The 22,802-nt window shown below is 39.9% G+C and overlaps 1 protein-coding gene across 2 annotated transcripts in view; it reads left to right on the forward strand.

Moving 5' to 3' along the window:
• Positions 1 to 22,375, forward strand: part of LOC113054699 (zinc finger MIZ domain-containing protein 2-like) — a 41,104-nt gene extending 18,729 nt beyond the window's left edge. Inside the window, exons 2-20 of one of the 2 annotated variants that reach the window (XM_026220418.1) lie at positions 3,715 to 3,820; positions 8,747 to 8,861; positions 9,700 to 9,893; positions 10,282 to 10,465; positions 11,063 to 11,284; positions 12,200 to 12,394; positions 13,043 to 13,144; positions 13,377 to 13,545; positions 14,474 to 14,615; positions 14,720 to 14,930; positions 15,054 to 15,159; positions 15,537 to 15,694; positions 15,781 to 15,848; positions 16,472 to 16,540; positions 16,989 to 17,233; positions 17,348 to 17,517; positions 18,785 to 19,000; positions 19,789 to 19,828; positions 20,217 to 22,375. In XM_026220418.1, the coding sequence (XP_026076203.1) occupies positions 3,771 to 3,820; positions 8,747 to 8,861; positions 9,700 to 9,893; positions 10,282 to 10,465; positions 11,063 to 11,284; positions 12,200 to 12,394; positions 13,043 to 13,144; positions 13,377 to 13,545; positions 14,474 to 14,615; positions 14,720 to 14,930; positions 15,054 to 15,159; positions 15,537 to 15,694; positions 15,781 to 15,848; positions 16,472 to 16,540; positions 16,989 to 17,233; positions 17,348 to 17,517; positions 18,785 to 19,000; positions 19,789 to 19,828; positions 20,217 to 20,245 (2,685 nt within the window). In that variant the 5' untranslated portion in view covers positions 3,715 to 3,770 and the 3' untranslated portion in view covers positions 20,246 to 22,375. The remainder of the gene's footprint in view (positions 1 to 3,714; positions 3,821 to 8,746; positions 8,862 to 9,699; positions 9,894 to 10,281; positions 10,466 to 11,062; positions 11,285 to 12,199; positions 12,395 to 13,042; positions 13,145 to 13,376; positions 13,546 to 14,473; positions 14,616 to 14,719; positions 14,931 to 15,053; positions 15,160 to 15,536; positions 15,695 to 15,780; positions 15,849 to 16,471; positions 16,541 to 16,988; positions 17,234 to 17,347; positions 17,518 to 18,784; positions 19,001 to 19,788; positions 19,829 to 20,216) is intronic. The other variant, XM_026220417.1, reaches the window with a different exon arrangement.
• Positions 22,376 to 22,802: the final 427 nt, after the last annotated feature.

A 22,802-nucleotide genomic window follows, 5' to 3' on the forward strand; every position in this document is an offset into this window, starting at 1 on the left:
CTTCCCCAGCCCCCAGCCTCTTTCTCTTTCTCTGTTTGGCAGCAGATTCTCGGCTCTGGCTTTAGCTACATGGGGGAGGGTATTCCTAACCGTGTGACCCAAGGCGCTCCCCCATTTGGCAGGCAGACGAATTGTGGATTTTTGGACAGGCGGTTTCCTAGCTAGTCTTGAGCGACCACTGTTCTTAATGATGCACTGGGATTGTCCTTCGTTTGAAGATGCTGGCTCTCAAGCACTGTTGTATTAAATGGGAAAACATTTGTTTCTTCATCTGTGCATTTCAAATATTTTTTTAAATATATATTAATATTTATATATATAAAATTTTGAAGTTTTTGTTTTCATAGTTTGAAAATCGTTTGTTTTATTTTTGTCTAATGTTATTCAGAATTGGATACTTTAGTTTCTACTTCAGTTTTAAAATTTTAGGTCTGCCAGAGTTAATATTTTAACTATTTGTTTATTTTTGTAATTCATTTATTTAAAGTAAATAATAAATATGACAAAAATATAATTATTATTTTTTTATTAATTTGTTATTTATTAAATCATTATTGTATATTTAACATTAACATTTTATTAATGTTATTACTATTTATCCAAAACTAAAATACCAAACTGATAAAATCGACATGATAAAATTATTTTTTTTACAATTTAGTTCTTGCTTTTTTATTATTATTTTTTTTATTTCAGTTGTGTTTTTTCTTTTTTTTTTCTTTCTTTTTTTCTTTTATCGATAATACAGAAAAACTATTATTTAATTACAAATACTAATTTCTGTGGCACTAGCAGCGGCAAAAAGGATTGTGAAAATAGTTTTCCCGAAAACTCTACTTGTCCTCCATTGTTTGGATAAACAGGTAGCCCTGCTGCAGACTTACACCTTTGAGCCAGAGATGTTGTTCCATTTGTTGCTGCTAGTGATGCAGAAACCACACATTGTATTTCAAAAAGTTATGAAAAAGTTGAATTCAGGTTCAGAACAATACTCCTCTTTATCCCAATCTCGATCATTCCTAGAATACTCTCCGAACCTGTGATGGGTTTCAGTTTCTGTCCTCTGAAAGCGCAGTCCCTGCAGAGAGCTGAATCTGCACTTCATTTCAAGAGCGCTGACACACAGGCATTTCTTGGGCCTATCAGAAATCAAAGGCCTGCCTGCTTTTGTGTGCTGTTTGGCAGAAAAAGCAGAGGCGTTTCGTGCCCTTAATGGTCACACCCCTGTGGTTCCATCTTGCCCTGCTGTCCCAGACTGAACGGTCTTGTCGGATGGGTGCAGGACGAGACTCTGTGTGTTAGACGTTGGGTAGAGAAAGTTAAAAGTAAGGGAAATGGCACGAAAAAGAAATAATGGTCCACGTGTTGGAAGAATTGGAGAAAGGGAGGGAAGCCCAGCAGGAACAGGTCACTGCAGGCCAGGGGTGGAACTAGAGGAAAAGAGGGGAGGGGGTTAGATGGAGCCCAGCAGTAAAGAACAGTGTGTTCTGTTCATTCCAGGGCAAGAAATGTTTGTGCTGTTATCCGTCACACAGTGAAGGGAAAGCAACAAGCAAAGATGCTGAACCACGTTATTTCATAGCACAAAATAAGACCTTTAGGAGTGCGTGTGTGTCCTTTGCTGAGAGTATGAGCACACCTTGACTCGTGATTACGCTTGGCATGTGTGTTGGGATGTTTACTTTGGTGTTCCGGATATGTTTTAAAAGACTTTTTGAAATCTAATTTTTGTGGCTTGATTGCCAAAAATGTATTCCTGTTTCTGTACTTGGGGAGTGGATTAAAATTTTTGATGACTCATCTTGCACTCAGGGGCATGTATAATTTGTCATCCAATCAGATGCTCTGTAGAATGAGAATGTTACATTGTAAAGCAAGTTTTATAACTGTGACTTAAAACTTTGTTGCAATAGGAAATGTCAACACAGGAAAGCAAATCATGGGATCTTTAACTATGTGTGTGTGTTCCTCACAAGCGTTGTTTCGTGTTTCCAGAGTGGATGGATTACGGTTGTCCACTGTTTGAATAGATGCTCCTTCACTGAAGGATTGTTCCAATATGAGAGATTAATGATTACAGGGGTGGGATGAGATGCACTGGGGCTAATTAAACGCCATTAATGCTTGTCACTTCGCAGTTAATTAATTATGAAGGGCTATAAGGTAATGTGTTTCATAGATACAGGTTCCAGAATTCAAAAGTAATAAACAAGTATTTTTGCTTGATACAGAAAGCTAGTAATCAATAGTGGTCTTTTAGAGATAAGAGGTTGGGAAATTTTACCCTGGACCAGTAAGAAATCAACCCAGAGTGCCCTAGCATCTGCTGTCCTAGAACTGTGGGAGTGAATTTTGCCAGGGCAAACACCATTCAGTTATTATTATATAATGTTTTTATATATATGTATATATATATATATATTTTTTTTTTTTTTTTATATATATATATTTATTAGGGGTGTGACGGTTAGTATATAACCGTGAGACCGGCGAAAAATGGCTAAGCGAGCTAATGAAAATGGCTAAGCAAGCATGTAAATATTGCTAAGCCTGCTTCAGTCAAGTGGTTATCAAAACACGACAATGGAGGATCTCATTTTGTCACTGCCACCCACCTCCCTTTCTCATCCTCCGCTCGATCCTCTCATTATCCCTGTAGGTGAACCTCTCTCTGATCAACTCTGTCACTCCTCTGAGTGACTCTTCCTGTAGCCCCCCTTGACGCAGCGGCATTCATCCACCTTTATTTTCAAGCTGTGGAGTAACTGACCTAAATGTGAGGAAAGAGAAGAAAATGGAAGTGCAAAGCGTTGTTGAGGGGGTGGAGAGAGAGTTAGGGGTGTAGGGGGACTGACAGCCACTGATGTTAGTGGCAAATTAGCATGTGCACTAATCAAGCTTCACCCCTAAGAGTTTAGACACACAGAGAGGCAGTGGGGTGGGGCGGGGGTCTTGTTGTCATTAACGTTGTCCAATCTAAATGCACACACACACAAAGAAGCACCCTCTTTGGTCGGAACAAGCTGCCTGATAGCTTAAATAATTGAGCGGGGTTGAAGGCGTTATCTTCGCAGAGGGCTCGGATCTCAAAGCGGTGGCGGTAGCGGCCATGAGAACCTCCGTGTTTCCACATCTCTCTTTTCTTTCTGAAATCAAATCATGCTATAAATAGCCCTCTCCCTCACTCCCTCCCTCCTTCCCTGGCTTCTCCCATCTCCACAGAGAGCGCGAGGATCCTGCAGTAACGCGTAGCGTTCAGGTCGTCTACGGTTGTGACCCGTCGCTCTGTTTTAAAGCTCAGGCTTTGCACCGGCTTTTGTCTCAGGTGCTGCAGTCCAGAGATTCTCTCGTCTGTGGTGCAGCAGCCCACGAGATGACACATGCTGTCAAATCTCACTCCTTTGTGTGCGGCGCTGGCTGCTTTTTAAACTCTGATTGGTGGAAAGGTTCCAACTCGAAGAAACGATTGCAAAACCCACCCTATCAAAGCGCTGAGAAAGATGTGCTAGCGCAGTCAGTTGTTGATTAACCCCTCGCGCCTCTGGGCAAAGCTGCAGCCATCTGAGAGCCCTCCAAATGAAATAGGTTAAAGCCAATACAGCGGTGTTACACGTCTGCCTTAGTGAGTGAAAGAAAAACAGAGCCTTTGCTTTGATTGAGTGCTGTTATTCTAACGTGTCTCTCATTCATTCATGTTATCTGTATCTTTTGCAGACTGCCTGCTAGGTTGAGGTGATTCGGGGTGTCCCATAGACCCCTAGGTTCCTCCGATGAACCCCATCAACTCCATGAAACCTGCCCTGCCTCCAACGCCACACAGGTCAGTAGCTCCTGTGCGTCAGCTCGGCGCAGCTGCAAGTCAAAATGTGACTCGCGCCCACTGTTTCCTCTGTAACGACATTCTGATCTCTCAAACCCCCCTCACACTGACACCTGCTTCCCTCAGAGCTGCACTCAACAGTCTGAAACCTAGCACTGATGTTTTGATTGTTGATTTTGCACATTTTAATAGCTTCAGGGAAGCAATGTGTTTTGGTTTTGCAGCCTTATCTGGATGAGATTAGCCTTGGCATGCAGTTTAAATGTGTTTTTTGTGAGTTGTTGTGTTTTGCTTCTTTGAGATTTCTTTATCTGTTTAAGGGTTCTAAAGAGTGCTTTGTGGTTAATTGGAGGGGAAAACAAGTTATTAATGGTAAACTGTAGATTCTTAGAATTATGTACCAGTATATGGATGGTTTTCTAAAGAACCCGAGATTCAAAGGTTCTTTGGAATTTTATTTAGTTCTGTTTGGAAACTTTATTTTTTAAGGACACTTAAAATTGACAAATGTCATTTACTCATCCTCATGTCATTTCGAACATGTGACTGACTATCTTCTGTGGAACACAAAAGGAAGTTAAGGAAAATGTCAAAGATGATGTTATCCTTAAAATGAAAGCGAACAGCAGCATTAGTGGCATGTAAATGGTTTGATTGTTTGTGTGTGTGTATGTATGTGTATATGCATTTAATATACTTAATAATTGTTATTGTTTGGAAAAATGCTGTGCAGACCTAACATCTATTTTTATGTGTGTTCCACTGACAAAAGGAAAGACATTATGACAGAATTTGCATGTTTAAGCAAACTAACCCTTTAAGAGTTCTCCATTCTCCAAACTAGCAAAGAGAAATAAAGAACCCCACTGCTTCATGTGCTCTTTAGTGCTGGGCGGTATACTGGTTCATACCGAATACCGGTGTTTATTTTTCTTATATGAATTTTTAGAATACCACAATACCGATGTTGTTTAAATAATGTTCGGAACATGTTTGAGAGGGGTCTGTTTTCACTGTTACACTGTGGCGAGGACACAGCTGTATCTGATACTAGGCGTGAAAGTTCCGAAACTGAAGCTGTAGAACTAGTAGAGCGTGATGACACAGAAGAACTTGTCTACAATATGCACTGACCTCTACACATTTCCACCGCCCATAGAATATATGTACTGTACTGACAAACCTAGCAACTTTTTGGGATAAACCTTAGTTATGATTCAGTTGGAAGATGTCACCAGTGCTGCCCCGCGGGCATGAGATCTGACTCTCCCGTCGCAGTGTCGTCTCGACAGAGAGGCATTGCTTTCAGCTGGCCGTACCACAGCCGACTCGTCAATAAATGAGTAAAAGACAGCGTTTCCAAGCACCTGTTGCTTACTGACTGTTTGGAATTATAAATATGAGCATAGTTTGTCTGCTAATATTATGCACTTTTTGTTTATTGGGTTTTTTTTGTTCTAGTTTTTTTTTTGTTACTCAGATGCAGGCAGTGCACTGCATGAGACCAAAAAGTAATATAGCCAAAACCACTGCATAGCTGCTTAACATGCATCTATTGGACATGCATGTTGCGTTTATCAGATTATAAATAAGAGTGACTCCTGGTTAACATGTATTAATGGGTCGTGTTTCGTCAATCTTTAGATTGGAACTTTTCTACAATATTCCCTCATCATGACGGTATAGACGGTATCAGGGGAAGTCGTGGCCTAATGGTTAGAGAGTCCGACTCCCAATCGAAAGGTTCTGAGTTCGAGTCCCGGGCCGGCAGGAATTGTGGGTGGGAGTGCATGTACAATTCTCTCTCCACCTTCAATACCACGACTTAGGTGCCCTTGAGCAAGGCATTGAACCCCCAACTGCTCCCCGGGCGCCGCAGCATAAATGGCTGCCCACTGCTCCGGGTGTGTGTTCACTGCTCTGTGTGTGTGCACTTCGGGTGGGTTAAATGCAGAGCACAAATTCTGAGTATGGGTCACCATACTTGGCTGAATGTCACTTCACTTCACTTTTGTTCTCATTTGTAAGTCGCTTTGGATAAAAGCGTCTGCTAAATGATTAAATGTAAATGTAAATGTAATAAAATAGGCATTCTAAGTAAATCCACTGCAGTAGCCTATTTTCTCTATCAATCAGTAGAAAATGTGGTTTACAACTGGTCATGCATGGAAAAAAATTAATAAATACTGTCATATACAGTGAAACCGGTATCATTTTGAAAAATACTGTGGTATACATTTTTGGTCATCCCGCCCACCACTAGTGCTCTTGGTACTTTCAGGTAGAGCTTTCATTCTAATTTGATGCTTTAAATATTTAGTAAGTGATGTACTGTGAGCTCCCGTATGTAGGTGTACTTTTATGTAGGTGTTTAAATTTTCTCAAGTTTTACTGATATTTGAGAGGGAATTATGTTGCTTCAGAGGCGATAATGAAGCAAACATTCTGAACATGAAGAAAAAGTGGAAGTTGGCGTTTTGCTCTCACCGCAGTACACTGAAGATAAATCCTCGTGCCCACACCTTCTCCTCTCATTCACTGAGCTCTCAATCTGCACGGGTGTTGGGTTTTTTAATATTGATTGGTTGCTTTGTCTCTCAGCTGCTGATTGGCTGCTGCAGGATTTGGCTTTGAAACCACAGTTTCCTGTTTCAGAGTGCGGAGGGGGTATTTGGTGGTTTTCCTACAGAAGAACTTTAAGAGAAACCCCTGCCTCCTATGCAATGCCTTTAAGCATTTTGTTTGCAATGACCAGCCTCAATGAGAGTCTTGCTTTGAGCCTTTGTTGGAACCTCAATTTCCTGTGGGCTGCAGGCCAGCAGATACTTAGCTGCAGGTCGAGGTGAAAATGTGTCACAAAGGGGATCTCGTCTTTCTTCAAGGGCTTTAAAGAGAAGAGTCTTTCATGTGGCAGTGGGGTCGAGGTGTCTCGGGTCAGTTCAGGTGAGAAGCTGTTCAGAGCCTGTTATCACTTGATAAACCCTCGCAGGTTTCATTTTCTTGATACTTTCGAGCTGTTGCCGCTTGGATAAGTTTTACCTGGATTGCTCCCATTCAGTGTCCAAGGTTTTTGGCACTCCTGCCAATAAGTAGTGACTCAAGATAATTTACTGGCCATTTAACTGTATTTTAAATTTTTTTCTATTAAATCATCACAGTATTGCAACTGAATCACTGTTGAAACTGTGACAAAATCAAGACAATTTGGAGCTCATTCAGTGAACTCGCCTTTTTGTTAATTAGATAGGAAATGTTATTAATGTGCTCAGTACTACTCCATACTTAATACTCACTACTATAGAAATATTTCCCCTTATCTACAGTTTGAAGTCTGTAAGATTTTTTTTAAGTGATTTTGAAAGTCTCTATTGCCAATGAAGGCTGCATTTATTTGATCAAAAACATCATATTGTTGTGAAATGTTTTACTATTTACTATTCTATCATTAACTATTTTTGTATTGTAATATATTAGAATTGTAATTTATTTCTGTGATCAAAGCTGATTTTTCATTTGAAATTACGCCAGTCTTCAGTTTCACATGAACTTTCAGAAATCATTCGAATAAGCTGATTTACTGCTCAAGGAACAATATGATTATCAATTTTTTTTTCAAAACTGTGAATAATTTTTCAAGGATTCTTTGATTTAATAGAAAGTTTAAAAGACCAGCTTTTTATAAAATAATTCAAAAAATATATATAAATGTCTTAACTGTCACTTTTGATCAATTTAATTTATCCTTGTTGAATTAAAAGGATTAATTTCAGAAACAAAAACTTTTGAACGGTAGTATCTGTTTTGCTTCAGTGTAGGATTTACGATGGCAATAAAAGATGCATTTGGCTTCTTGGCTGAACTTCTGATGATAAATTATTCAAGTTGTTTTGAAGATGCATGACAGTCACTCAAGATTTTTTCCCACCATGTGTATTTTTCCTAAAATATGTTTCACTCTTGTCACTTGCACCAGCGAGTGCTCATGTAATTTGCATGTTATGGTTTGACCATGCATTGTTACAGGTCGTAAAACAAGTTACCAGCTAACTCAGCATTATCTAATATTGTTGTTTTGGGCTCTGTTCCCATCCTTTTTGTTTTAAGTTGGCTTATTGGGCAAAGTCCTATCCATTAAGACCTTTCCAGTCCCTAAAATGCAGATTTAGGTGCATGTTTTGATGGGTTACCTGATAATTTACGTTGTTCTGCTGGAGCTGTACGAACCCCCATATTTATTGACATTAATCCAAGACTTTAGTAATCCATTCAATAGATTGCACAGCTTTAATTCAGGTCTAATTTTTTTTTGTTTTCCAGAGGAACGATGTACATAACAGTACAACATTCATCAGTCACAGCCTCGTTGTTATTCAAGTCCAATTAAATATGGCATTGACTCTAAGGTCCATGTTTCCCAGTTCTGATCAGCATGTGATGTAGTTTGGATAATTATGGAAAGATGGCTAGCGATTATTGAGAGCGATCTGGTTTGATCCAGTTACACAGAAAACAGTAGACACACACACACACACACACACACACACACACACTTACTCTCTCACCCCCCCCCCTCCCTTGGCATCGTTACTCTTTCCTGTCTCTAAGTGACTGTGGAGTCGCCATGGAAACATTGTGCCGAGTACCTTCAGAGCATGTGGCTGTGACACGTCTGAAGTCGCAGAAAGATCCTCTCTCTCTCTCTCTCACACACACACACACACACACACACACACACACACACACACACACACTCTACACCATATGCTGATATCATACCAGGACAAAAGTGGTAGATGGAATATAATATGGATCTGGCTGTGGGTAATGCGAGGTGGATCAGTGAGAAGTGAATTAAGAGCGTTTTATACAGGAAGCACTCAGATGCACTAATAACCCCGGTGTCCATGTGTTTCTCTCGCCCTGCAGTGACGCCTCTTACCCATATGATCCTGTCCCCTGGCAACAAGGCCCCAGTCAGCCTGCCGGCTCCCTCTCTGTGGTAACCACAGTGTGGGGGGTAACCAATCCTTCACCCAGCCAGGTAAGAATGGCCCTCAGCCGTGATGATGTCACCAGCTTGTTTACCACAAAGAAAGCACTGCATGTTCCAAGAATGTCCTACGCATGTCTGGTTCTTAAACAAAACATTCTTCTTGTTGTCAGTGAACCAGCAGATCCCATTAACAAACCCTTTAGAATCATTCAGAGCAGTTCTTGTTTTATTGAGAAATAATTAAACACTTACATATAGTAATTCATAAATATTGTGTTATAATTATTTATTATAATTTTTGGTCACTTCCATCTCAAAATGATACCAGTGAAAATTCATAATTTCCAAACCCACACCTACCGTTTTTTTCGGACTATAAGTCGCACCTGAGTATAAGTCGCATCAGTCCGAAAATACGTCATGACGAGGAAAAAAACATTTATAAGTCACACTGGACTTTAAGTCGCATTTATTTAGAACCAAGAACCAAGAGAAAACATTACCGTCTCCAGCCTCGAGAGGGCGCTCTATGTTCTCAGTGTAGAATACAGGAGCAGTGAGCAGCATAGAGCGCCCTCTCGCGGCTGTAGACGGTAATGTTTTCTCTTAGTTCATTTCTCTCAGTTCATGTCAAATTAATTTTGATAAATAAGTCGCACCTGATAAGTCGCCAAACTATCAAAAAAAGTTTGACTTATAGTCCGGAAAATACGGTATATGCTTACATATACTTAACTGTATCAGTGTGTTTGTTTGTGTGTGTGTGTGTGTGTGTGTGTGTGTGTGTGTATATGAGCGAGAGAGAGACATAATAGCAATAATGAAAAAAAACTAAATCTTCAATTACGTACATGACTAATCTAAAAACTCCTCTTGTTGTCGGCAGGTTTTTGGTGCTCCCATGGGTCCAGGCGGTAACTCAGCCGGTGGTCACATGATGCCTGGCAACAGCCCAGGCATGAACTCCCCTCAGTTTATGAGCCAGCAGGGCTACCCTGAGCCCAACAAGGGCTTCATGCAGCAGAGCATGTACGGGCGGCCCAGCGGGGGATACGCGACCGGGCCTGGATATGGGGGCAGGTGAGGAAACCAAAGATTGACCAGTGTCTTGTGTGGCTGTATTTAGACTTTGCTTCTTGTGGGAGTTGCGTGACGTCAGGCAGCCGGAAAGGACATCACTATAGTGGGGGATGTGTGTTCTGTAACGTCCCACCCCTGCGCTGACTCACAGAACCACTCACACACACTCATGTCTCTTAAGATCAATTTGCAGCGCAATAAATCTTGTGAATCACTGACTCAGAGCAGTCAGCTTCCCCCTTGACACGCAAGACCAACACCTTCCTTCCACAACAATGTGAAGAATCAGCTTCACTTACGCCACCTTCAAAAAATATCTCAGGTCACTTTATTCAGCAGCTTCTTAATCTTATTTTATGATGAAATGTGTTCTGTCTGTCCTCTTTAGTTACCCAAATAACGGAGGGGGTTCCCTCGGGATGCCGCCCCATGGAGTCCGGCCGCCCACTGACTTCACCCAAGCGGCTGCCGCAGCTGCTGTAGCCGCGGCCGCAGCCACAGCGACGGCCACCGCCACAGCAACTGTAGCCGCGATACAGGAGAAGCAGAACCAGGAGCTCAACTACGGGCCTGTAAGGGACTTGACTTGTTTGTGTTCACGTTATGTACAGTTGACCTATGTTGCGGTGAACAGTACTGAAGAGAAGGTCACTGGAATAAGTCATGCCATTGTTAAATGTTTTAGTAATGAATCTTGTCCCCTTGTTTAATTTCAGTTTTTTCATGCTGTTAATCTGATTGGTGCAAACTCTGCTTCATTTTTTTTGTGGTAAATGCTTTGCAATCCACTTCAGCAATTATTATTGTGTGACACACAGTAACCTCTGGTTTCATTGTGCTCAATTCTCCCCCTGCTGGACGAATGCATATAAACCAGCATTGTTTCCAAAAACATGGCTTTAATTATTGCAAAAAAAAAAAAAAAAAAGCAAAGTATTTTCCCCTCATTTTTCTAGAAGATTTTACATACCGCCTTTCTTCTCGGGTTTTGATGGCAGACATCATGGCCACGAAGGATTTTGATTGTTTACAGTGGTGACCTAGTTGCCGTTTACCTTTCATGCCTAGGGCCTGACAGTCATAAGTCACGACAGCAGGCATGTCTCCAGCCATTGTTACCCGACGCTGGTTCTGATGGGTGTGGATCTCTGTGTTGTTTTGCTCTGCAGATGGGTGGTGCTTCCTCTTACAACACTCAGTTCCTGTCACACTCTGGACCCCGTGGCCCACCCGGCATGGCCCCCTCCGGAATGGTCGGCTCCAGACCTCCTTCCATGGGTCCCATGTACCCACAGCAGGGTCAGAGGTTGCCCCAGCATCACGTCTACCCAGGAGGCCAGCAGGGTCCTCCACGCCACCAGCAGGGCCTGAAACGCCCCTATAACTCGGACGTGAGTGGAGACTCATGTTCACCAACTTGAGCATTCAGATGTCAAAGTAGATGCAGTTTAGGCAATATATATGACAATCAGACATGTTCCTGACACAAAGGCCATGAGGTATCACAGATAATGCCATAATGCGTTATTATCAGCTTAGGAGAAGTCATCCGAGATGTTGCATGTAATTTATTCCATATTATAAAATGTTCGTTAAAAATACCTCATTGTGGTTAAATTACTTTTATTGTATAATATAGTTTAATATTATATAATAAACTGCTAATGAAGAAAATTTTATAACTGGAAGTTTTTGATCACATCTTTAGGTTAGCATCATAACCAAAGCAATATTTTACCAAAATTAATTGTGCGTCAGGACTTTTTAAAGGGTTTTGGCAAGGGTTTGTGATTTTTGCAGCTCACTAGATTTTTGAACAAATGCACTGTTATAGTATTAATATATTGGATTGGTTTATATTTATATATTTTTGGTTTGCATTTTAATTTTAGTTTAGGTTTCAATAAATATATGTGCTTTGTCAATTTGACTTTATTTTTATTTTTCAGTTTTAGTATTTCAACTGAACATTTAATTTCAGTTATTTGGCAAAGCAATGTTAAGTGTTTTTTCCTCTAAGTTTTTCATCTTGTTTAACAAAAAATATGTATAATATTTTTCGCTTTAGTTAAGAATAACACTACATTAGTGTGGTTCCTCAATATGGTGGCAGACATGCTGAGATCACATAACTAGTTGAGTAAATTTAGATTTTGGAACAGAGCTAAAAAAAAATATATACATATATATTTCTGTTATGGTTAAAAACTAGATGTTGACTCTTCAAAACAACTGTCTTTAACAAAAATGATTAAGACAAAAATATTAGCTTAGTGCTGACATTTGGTTCTGTTCTGTTCTTTCAGGGATTTCCGGGTCAGCAGTACGGTCCCGGGATGGGAGCTGGAGGCCCGTACCCAGGCCAGCCCATGCAGTACCACGGCCCAGGTCCACAGCGGTCCGCTCCGTCGCCATCTTACCCAACCCACCGAATGCCCCTCCAGCAACCCAATATGGGCCAGTATCCTGCAGGACCAGGAAACCCCAACCAGTACTACAAGGTACAAAGATCATCGCTGTTATTGCTCACACTTGCAGTTAGGATTTGGAAAAAACCCAGAGTATTTTAGTACTTCTTTGGCATGCTGCGGATGTGTGACACCTCAAATCAAGTTGCTTGTAAAGACTTGAGCCTTCTTAGTAACCAAATTTAGGTACTTTCTAAAACTTGCAGTCATATTTTATTTATAGTCATATTTTTCAGTTTGAAAGCAGCATCGTGTTTCCCAAACAACAGTTTCCTTTTCTCCATATTAGTGATAAACAAACTGCCGTTTTTTTAGAGAAGAACACCAGCATTTGATACTAACAAATACAGCAGTGTACTTTAAAGAGGCATCTAGTCATGAAAGGATTTTTTGGAAGTACCAGTGAAACACGAACCAACCTGGGTCGATTAGTATTGGGTATTGAGTATTGAATTGGGTATTGAATTACAGTGGTAGATTATAATTATTGTCATCTCACTGTAGTGTGCACTAAATGAGTGCATGCTTAGGCTCTGTTACAAAACCTAATTTCTCAAGTATGTATCTCTGTGGAGGAAGCAGTACCAGAATGCAATGCGCTGAGCTCCCTATGATTATGCTTAACCAAGGTTTATTTGCTCTGGTTTAGACCTGATGTTGAAAGATTTGTGTTTTTTTTAGCAAGCGGACCAGTTTAACGGACAGGGCAACAGCCACAACAGTCTGCCCTCAGGAGTGACGGGGGCCGGGTACAGCACCTTCAGCCAGGCCGCCGTCAATGGGGTTGGTGTCTTCTCTTGCATGCATGTGTGTGTTTGGTGAAACGTGTGTTGGTTGGAGCTGCCTGTTAATATTTCACCATTTCGTGTGAGTGCATTGATCTGACTTTAGCAGCCAGGGTCCAAACTCCACACAGCTGAATGTGTTTTTGCACAGTATCTGTTATGAAAATCTAACTGTAAAGATAATCTGGCCACAGATTGTAATGGCTGCACACACGTCTGGTCTTTCACAGCCTGGACGTGCGATGCCAGGATACCCCAGCTCTCCTCTCCCAGGAAACCCCACTCCTCCCATGACCCCTGGCAGTTCGATGCCCCCATATATGTCACCCGGCCAAGATGTCAAGTCGCCCTTCCTCCATGACATCAAGCCCAACATTAACTCTCTGCAGCCACCTACAGGTAACACTCGACACTGCAGCCAAGCGAACACCCCCTTATCTCTGGAATGTTTATAATTCTCTTTGATGTAAATGGAAATAAAAATATTTTGCTGTCATATAAAATGCTTATCACATGTAAAAAGTTGGCGTTAAAATCAAATTCAAGCATTTCATTCAAGCTTTATTGATGGGTTTATCTGCATATGATGTTCCAGAGAAAACAAATTGTTAGACTTCAGAATATTTTATGAAAATATAGGAATTTGCTTAACAATTTTAACCACATCATATAAAGACCACAATTTCCAATAGATTCCTGATGGATTCAAAATTGCATGTACTTTTTATTTTTATTTTTATCAAATGCTCTTTTAGTGAGAAATTGCACAAAAAAAAAGGTTAAAATAATGCTCACTCACATAAGATGAAAACTTCATATGAATCTTCGTATAAAGCTGCTTTTTTCACATAAGGGAGCTGTTTTCTTAGTATTATTTATATAACACTAGTATTTATCAATATTTTAATTAGCTTTTTTTTCATTATAGTTTACTTTTAGTAATCTTGAAAAGTACTTTTGTCGTTTTTTTATTATTCTTTTCTATTAGGCTTTAATTTCTTTTCATTGCAGTGTTATTTTAAGTCATTTTAGTACTACTTCATTCAACGTTATTTAACTCATAACAAAATACAAATATTAGATGAAAATCCATTTCAGCTTTCAGTTTTAGGTAATTATAACAACACTGTTTAGGGTAAAGGCCGGGGTAGGGTAGTTTGCGTTTGACACTGTTAACAAGACGATAAGTCTCAACTAAAACCCAATATGGCTGCTAAAAAAAACTTATACTCAATACTTATAAGATGACTTTGTTTCTTGCCAAATGAGATATGAATGAAAGCCATGTGGCACCTCAGTAACTGAAACTCTGCTCTTCTGTCTGCAGGAAACCCCAGTGATGACCTGCGTCTGACCTTCCCTGTACGGGACGGGGTGGTGTTGGAGCCGTTTAGATTGGAGCACAACCTGGCTGTGAGCAACCACGTCTTCCAGCTGCGAGACTCCGTGTATAAGACCCTTATGATGAGGTCAGACATTTTCATCCCTTCCAGCATCTCCGGGATTATTTGTGTTTATGAATGTGTCAGTATTGTCATATTTAACGTCATCTTATCTATCATGGGTTTTCTAGGCCTGACCTGGAGCTGCAGTTTAAGTGCTATCACCACGAAGACCGGCAGATGAACACCAACTGGCCGGCGTCGGTACAGGTGAGCGTCAACGCCACGCCTCTCACCATCGAGCGCGGGGACAACAAGACTTCCCACAAACCCCTTTACCTGAAGCATGTGTGTCAGCCGGGACGCAACACCATCCAGATAACGGTCACGGCCTGCTGCTGTGTGAGTACAGAGACTTGCAATGCTCATTTACTTCAGAATATGTCTACTTAATTAGAAACATCCTGACAAATAAGAGTTTAATATGGGCCAGCGTTCATTTCCTGTTTCTTTTTTCTCTCGCAGTCTCATCTTTTCGTGCTACAGCTGGTTCACAGGCCATCTGTGCGCTCAGTGCTTCAGGGTCTGATGAAGAAGAGGCTCCTGCCAGCGGACCACTGTGTCGCTAAAAGTGAGTGAAAAAAAAAATGCTGTTTTTTTGCATTTATTCATCAAAGAATCCTGAAAAAAAAGGATCACGGGTTTTTCCACCAAATTATTAAGCAGCACAACTGTTTTCAACATGGATAATAATCAGAAATGTTTCTTGAGCGGCAAATCAGCATATTAACATGATACCTGAAAGATCATGTGATACTAAAGACTGGATTAATGATGCTGAAAATTCAGCTTTGCATCACAGGAATAAATTACATTTTTAAATATAGTCACGTAGCACACAGTTATTTTAAATTGTGAAAATAGTTCACAGTTTTTCTGTATTTTTGACCAGATAAAAGCCGAAAAACTCAAAACCATGACAATTCATCCTCTTTTCTTCTGCCACAGTTAAGAGGAACTTCAGTAGCGGGACCATCCCAGGAACTCCCGGCCTTAACGGCGAGGATGGTGTGGAACAGACAGCCATCAAGGTGTCGCTCAAGTGTCCGATCACCTTCCGACGCATCCAGCTTCCTGCCAGGGGCCACGACTGCAGACATATACAGGTGACGAGACCTGCAAGCTTACATTCGAATCACATGACATTGTACAGTAAATTTCTCTGATGATTAACATCTTTGTTGGTCTACAGTGCTTCGATCTGGAATCATACCTGCAGCTCAACTGTGAGAGAGGAACTTGGCGTTGTCCTGTGTGCAAGTAAGAGTCATCTTCTCATTTTACTCTTCATCTCCATGGCCTTTTTGTTGTTTTAATGCTAGGAAAAGGATTTGGGATGCAAAATATATCCAGATATATATCCAATTCTCTTAAAAGTATTACAAACACTAATATTTAATACACTGCTAAATGTAGTCTATTACAAATCTCAAAATGAATATGCATTTTTCATACTATATTTTATAATGTTATGATGCCTACATTCACTTTTAAATTCTAATATTTACATGATTATATTGTTTTATGTGTAATATATCTAGACAAAATACAATATAATTTTTTATGTAATATTAATATATATTAGTTTTAATAATCTAATATAATTTTTTTTCTTAATGTTAGTTTTTTATTAATATTATGACAAATACTAATATTAATGATTAAAATAGTACTGTTATTAATATTACTAAAAAAATTATAATATTAAAATTAGAATAACACATTTATTTATATTTTTATTCATTGTTATTAAATAACTATTGCCCTATCGTATTTGCCTGAATAATATCATACTGTATAAAAGTGCATTCCTAAAAATGTGTTTTGTATGGTATATATCTGATGTATTTGTACAGTTTGACAAACCTCTCTGTTCCTTGCAGTAAAACAGCCCTTCTGGAGGGGCTAGAAGTGGACCAGTACATGTTGGGCATTCTGATCTACATCCAGAAGTAAGTTTTTATATAACCTCAGCATCTAAACTGTGATTGCAGATATCCTAAATTATGCTATTTTTAGCCGTAAACTGCATGTCCATGGACTGTTCCCTGACCATGTGACGCATATTGCACACAAAAATGGCAAGAGCCGGGTGAGATATGATTTGCTGGCATCTACCCAATTTTCCAGAGGAAGAGTGCACAGATTTTTTTGTTTACAAGTTCCCAGGCTGTTTTAAGAAGCATTTCCAAGCAAGAACGGATTGATGGATTTATCAAATTTTGTAAAGTTCATGGCATTGGTATCACCAGTATCGTCCAGTTTGGGTCCATAAGTAGTGGTCAGCTGCTGTATGTGAGGGTCAAACATACTCTTTCTGTCTAGGTTTAAGGTTCCTGGCCACTATAAGCTGGAGCATGTTCTGTATTTTACTTCTTAAACTATTTTCTCCTTGTTTAGTTCGGACTATGAGGAGATCACCATTGATCCGGTGTGCAGCTGGAAGCCGGTCCCGGTGAAACCAGACCTGCATATTAAAGAGGACCCAGACGGCCCTGCCCTGAAACGCTGTCGCACCTTGAGCCCTAGTCATATAATCTTGCCCAACGTCATGGAGATGATTGCAGCTTTAGGGCCAGCCTCCTCGCCCTACCAGTCTATGCCACAAGGTGGAAGCAGCAGCACACCTGATTATCCCAGCCAGGGTAGGTGTCACATCCAACTGTAAAGGACTCATAGTGATCACAAAAACATGGCATGATTTTTTGGATGAAATACGTTTGACCTTCCTATTTAATTTATTGTTGCATGTCTTCCAGGTGGCTCAGGATACTCTAATCAACCAGGCTTCTCTGATTTCCCCAATGCCCCTGGCACACCGACCCTGGGGGAGTTTGCCTCTGGGCCGCCCCCTCTCTCCTACCAGTCTGACCTGCCGAGTGGTCTCCTTACCCCTGAAAAACCTGTGGGACACCCGATGTCAGGACAGGTTGGTTTTCCTATCTATCTATCTATCTATCTAGCTGTCTGTCTGTCTGTCTATCTATCTATCTGTTTCTATCTATCTATCTATCTAGCTGTCTCTGTCTGTCTGTCTGTCTATCTATCTATCTATCTGTGTCTGTCTGTCTGTCTGTCTGTCTGTCTGTCTGTCTCTATCTATCTATCTGTCTCTGTCTGTATGTCTGTCTATCTATCTGTCTGTCTGTCTGTCTATCCTATATATCTTTCTATCTATCTGTCTCTGTCTGTCTATCTATATATCTATATATCTGTCTCTATCTATCTGTCTGTCTGTCTATCTATATATCTTTCTATCTATCTGTCTGTCTATCTATCTATCTATCTATCTATCTATCTATCTGTCTCTATCTATCTATCTGTCTGTCTATCTATCTATCTATCTATCTATCTATCTATCTATCTATCTGTCTCTATCTATCTATCTATCTATCTATATATCTGTCTCTATCTATCTGTCTGTCTGTCTGTCTATCTATATATCTTTCTATCTATCTGTCTATCTATCTATCTATCTATCTATCTATCTATCTGTCTCTATCTATCTATCTATCTATCTGTCTCTATCTATCTATCTATCTGTCTCTCTGTCTATTTATTTGTCTCTGTCCATCTATCTGTCTATCTATCTATCTATCTATCTATCTATCTATCTATCTATCTATCTATCTATCTATCTATCTATCTGTCTCTATCTATCTATCTATCTATCTGTCTCTCTGTCTATTTATTTGTCTCTGTCCATCTATCTGTCTATTTATCTATCTATCTATCTATCTATCTATCTATCTATCTATCTATCTATCTATCTATCTATCTATTAATTATCCATATTTCATCTGTCTGTCTATCCATCCATCAATACTTCTATGTCTAGCTGGCTTGCTTGCAAAAAATCTAAAATGAAATAATTATGTAAATCTATAAATGTATTTGACTATATGTCTTGAATTAATGCAGCTGGTTTGCTGCATGTACTGGACTGAAATGATCCTTACTTTGGATATCCAAGTGTGTTTTACTGGCGTCTCGCTTTCTGTCTTTCCCGTATGTTGTCACATATAAGATCCATTCAAACGTCTCTGTGTGCAACAGCACAGCGCAGTGTTCCTGTCTGTCACTCGCAGCACATCTCATCTGCTCTAAATGAAACATAAGACGAGTCACTAAATTACGGTCAAGTGTGTTCCAGCTTCAGTCTTATTTTGTTTTTACACCTTTCCTCCTAAATAAAGATGCCTCACTCTGGTCGCATGGAACCTTCCCACAATCCCCTTCAACAGCAGCAGCAGCAACAGCAGCATCAATCTCTCCATGGTAACTCCAACATGGGTGGCCCCGGTGGACCCATGCACTCCCGCAACTCCTCCCAGAATCCCCGGATGCACACAGACAGCTTTGGGCTGGGGGGTCCCGGGGGACCAGGCGACGTTTCAGAGCCGGCCCTTGATGTAAGTCAGAATCAAACATCTATTACAGATCAAAGCAATGACTTTTGCCCATGGTGTCAACACTTTAAATTAGAGGTCTGCAGAGCAAAACCGCCAGTTTCTGTGGGATTTTACTCCATGTACACCCAATACCAACTTATAATGATCTTCTTCCCACCCGTTCTTGCTTAACTGAGGTCCCATGCATGCAGTTATGCATGTTTAAAGCTGTTCGTTCCCCTTTTTGGAAAGATTTTGGGGAACGGCCAGCCCCACATCTGCTTTAGGACACATTTGCAACTGTTTTGGAATATTGGTTATAGTGTTCTACTCTTAAAGAGATAGTTCACCCTCATATCTATCCAAACCTGTATGACTTCAAAACAAAAAAAGTGTCTCCATTTAAAAGTCCAGATAATCAAACTTTGAAGATCCAAAAAAATGTTTTAAAATTGTATCCATGTGATTCAAGCTGTAGAATAAAGAGATATGGTGCCTTATATGTTGAAAATATTTAATTCGTCTTTAGTTCTCATTTGAGTGAATCACATCACTATAACAAATCTCAATGGTTCTCGCACATCATGGATGCATGTTTGAGCTTCCATGTTTACTATATGTGATGTGCTCTATGAATGTGTCAGTCATTGCTTAGCAGTTATTAAGTGTCTAAATTCAAACTGTTAATCAATTCATATGAATTATTTTTTTGAGACACATTTTTGACCGTTTTGGATCTTCTAAGTTTTGGTTAACTGCAGAGAACAAAACATTTCAGATTTTATTAAAATTTCTTAATTTGTGTTTAGAAGATTAACCAAAGTCCCATGGGTTTGGAACGACATGAAGGTGAGTAAATGATGACAGCATATTCCTTTTTGGGTGAACTATCCCTTTAACTGCCTTTTTATAAAAGCAATTTTCTTCCAAAACCAGTTCAAAAGATTCAATTTGAGTCTAGTGATTAATTGATTCACAGACTTTGCAGCTATATTGGAACAGAACTGTTTTGTATTATAGAAAAATAACCCCCTACAAATCATAAATGTACTTTTGCAGCAAAACAAAAAATGTCTAATTAAATCCCACGATAATGCAGACCTCTGCTTTGAATGTAATTCATAGGTAAATGGTTCAGCATGTTTATGAAAAGCCAGCTATGTTGAATTTATTTTTACCATTATAAACCGTTTTGAGTGTTGATTCTTAACTCTGGATCTCCCTAATTGTTTTCCAGCTTCTCCCAGAGCTGACAAACCCAGATGAGTTGCTGTCCTACTTGGGTCCCCCTGACCTTCCCAACAACAGTAACGATGACCTGCTCGCTCTGTTTGAGAGCAACTGAGCCCCCTGTCCCGCTCATTCATCAGTCACACATCGCCGTCCAACACACAGCCTCCCTGACCCTTCACACTCCTGGCTCATCCAGGGGAGCTGTGGGAAGCCTAACAGATATCCGATTACATCTTTGCACTGTTTCCTCCTGAGACTGGAATGCAGTGACTGATAGGAAGGTGCAATGAAGATCTTTTTTTTTTTTTTTTTTTTACTTCCTCCTGTGACAATGTTACTGTTTGTCTGCTTCTATGAACTCTGTCAAGATTTCTTGTGAATTTCAGTTCAAAAAAGTTCCCGCTCTTCTCTCGAATCATTTGTAGAAAGATGCCTCATCTCACATCAGACTAAGTGTAGTGTAAATGGCATTGTGTGGAGTGGGTCATTATACGTTTTGTCACTCTTAACTCCTGTTTTAAATCTAAATTAGATGAGGAATTAACTTCTGTGCTGATCTAAAGTACTACACTTCAGAAATAACATGGGGAAAGCCAAAGGGTCTTTTTTTGTAACTTGAGAAAAACAAACAGATGAACGTAATTCTCTTAACGAACAGGCAGACTTACGTTTTATTTCTTCCCCCAAAGATGACCACAATCTAGCTCCGTGTGATGTAAAGTGGTTTTAAATCACAAATGACTTGATCTTAAGTGAACTTTACTTGAAGAAGACCTCAAGTGTAGCCTTTTTCCTTTTAAACGTGCTAATAGAGGCAATCTCGTCGTGTCAGACCTTGAACAGTAGCATTAAAGAAGTGCACTATTATATTTTGCACAAACAGCAAGCCTTTGAAGAGCTACTGTGTTTGCCTTCACACGAAGGAAACTGAAGGCAAAGAGTCATCTTTTGTGATGCCCACACAAACACACACCTTAAACCCCCACTGTCTTGTGTGTTTTGGCACAAACTCAGACTAATTTTATGCCACACCCTGTTCTCTTTTTTTTCGTCTGTCTCTTGTTAGTTTCTTTCCCCCTCAATGTTCTTTTTAAAAACGGTCTTCCTCGCCTATGGGTTTAAGGCCACGAGGTCTGGATTTCTAGCATTATGAAAAAAAGGACTAGAATCAGTGATTATCGTCGGCTCAAATCACACCCTCACTTGTGGACACATTTCACTCGCCCTTAAATATGCAAGTTTGGGCTGGTATTTGGTAGAAATTCAGTTTTCTTCGTCAACAAAATGTGTGAAGCTTTGAAACCAGACCGAGCACAAGCAGCCCTGTAGCACCTTGTAGACAGGTTATAAAACCCAAATGCACACAAGGACATTGTTTGAACAAACAGCTTCCCATAGTGAGATTTTGCTTGGACAAATCTGGGTGGGTGGGGGTGTCTCAACAGGAAATGGACTAATGTTTATAGCCACACTCATAATTGAGGAGGAAAACATTGAGATTCATGTGAAATATGTACAGATATAGTATTATTATTGTCGCAGATGTGAACTTTCTCTTAACCCCACAATATGGAAAAAAAAAGAACAATTTAAACACTATGACAAGAGCTCATGTCAGACATTCCCCCGTTTTCCATTCAGTGCTCGCTTTCTCAGCGTGAAGGGGAAATGAGTCTGCTGTCGATTCTGTCTTGTCTGATTTTATTATTTATCATAGCGAAGTGCAGTTTGTATATTAACAATACAGGGAGTATCAAGAGTCGTTGGATATGCTTTTGTTCTTTTTTTGTTTGTTTGTTTGAAGTCATTTGTGTATCATACAATTTTATCTTTGATTATATAATAATTGTTATTATAATTATAATGATAATTGATGGGCCTGTATGCATCTCTCTTCTGTGTTACCTAGCAGAGTTTATGAATTTGTTTAGAAAGAGAAAAAAAAATGAATTCACCATCAAAATCTGTGACCGTGATCATGAAAAACAGAAACCAGCATCACTTTGTTGATCAAACTGTTCAAAAAAAGATGTTTGACTGTCACGTGTTGGTGGATCACTAAGTCCTATCAATTGAATTAAACATGTACAATTGAAATCGATTTGTTTTTCTAAAGATGTGAAATATTTCCATTATGTTTTATAAGTAAAGACTTAAGCCCCATTGTGTTTCATTGGCTTTATTTGGAGAGAGCAGAGCAGCAGCACCGCTTTGTGTCAAGCCGCAGGAACACAAGGGGGCGTGTCCAGACAAGGGGGCGTGTCCGGACAGAGGTGCGTGTCATGCAAGAAGACTGCAGTAGTGAAAAGAGAGAGAGAGAAAAAAAGCTTTTTATGTAACTCGGTTCGCTTCTTAACTTCAACCAATGCGTTGTCATATCAATTAGGACTCCATAAATTAGCAAACGTAGAAAAAAAATTAACTCAACCCACTAAACGTTCGTTAACCGTGATAACCTTTTGTGCCGTAATGGCGAATTCAGCAGCTGGCCACCGCCCTCGCGCCATGACAGACCTAACTATTCCCTCGTTGCTCATTGGATGGAGCACAGTAATGTCATTTCTACATACCCTAACGGGCCAATGAGGAC

Source organism: Carassius auratus, chromosome 35 (assembly GCF_003368295.1).
Source record: "Carassius auratus strain Wakin chromosome 35, ASM336829v1, whole genome shotgun sequence".
In the NCBI taxonomy this organism is placed as follows: Eukaryota; Metazoa; Chordata; class Actinopteri; order Cypriniformes; family Cyprinidae; genus Carassius; species Carassius auratus.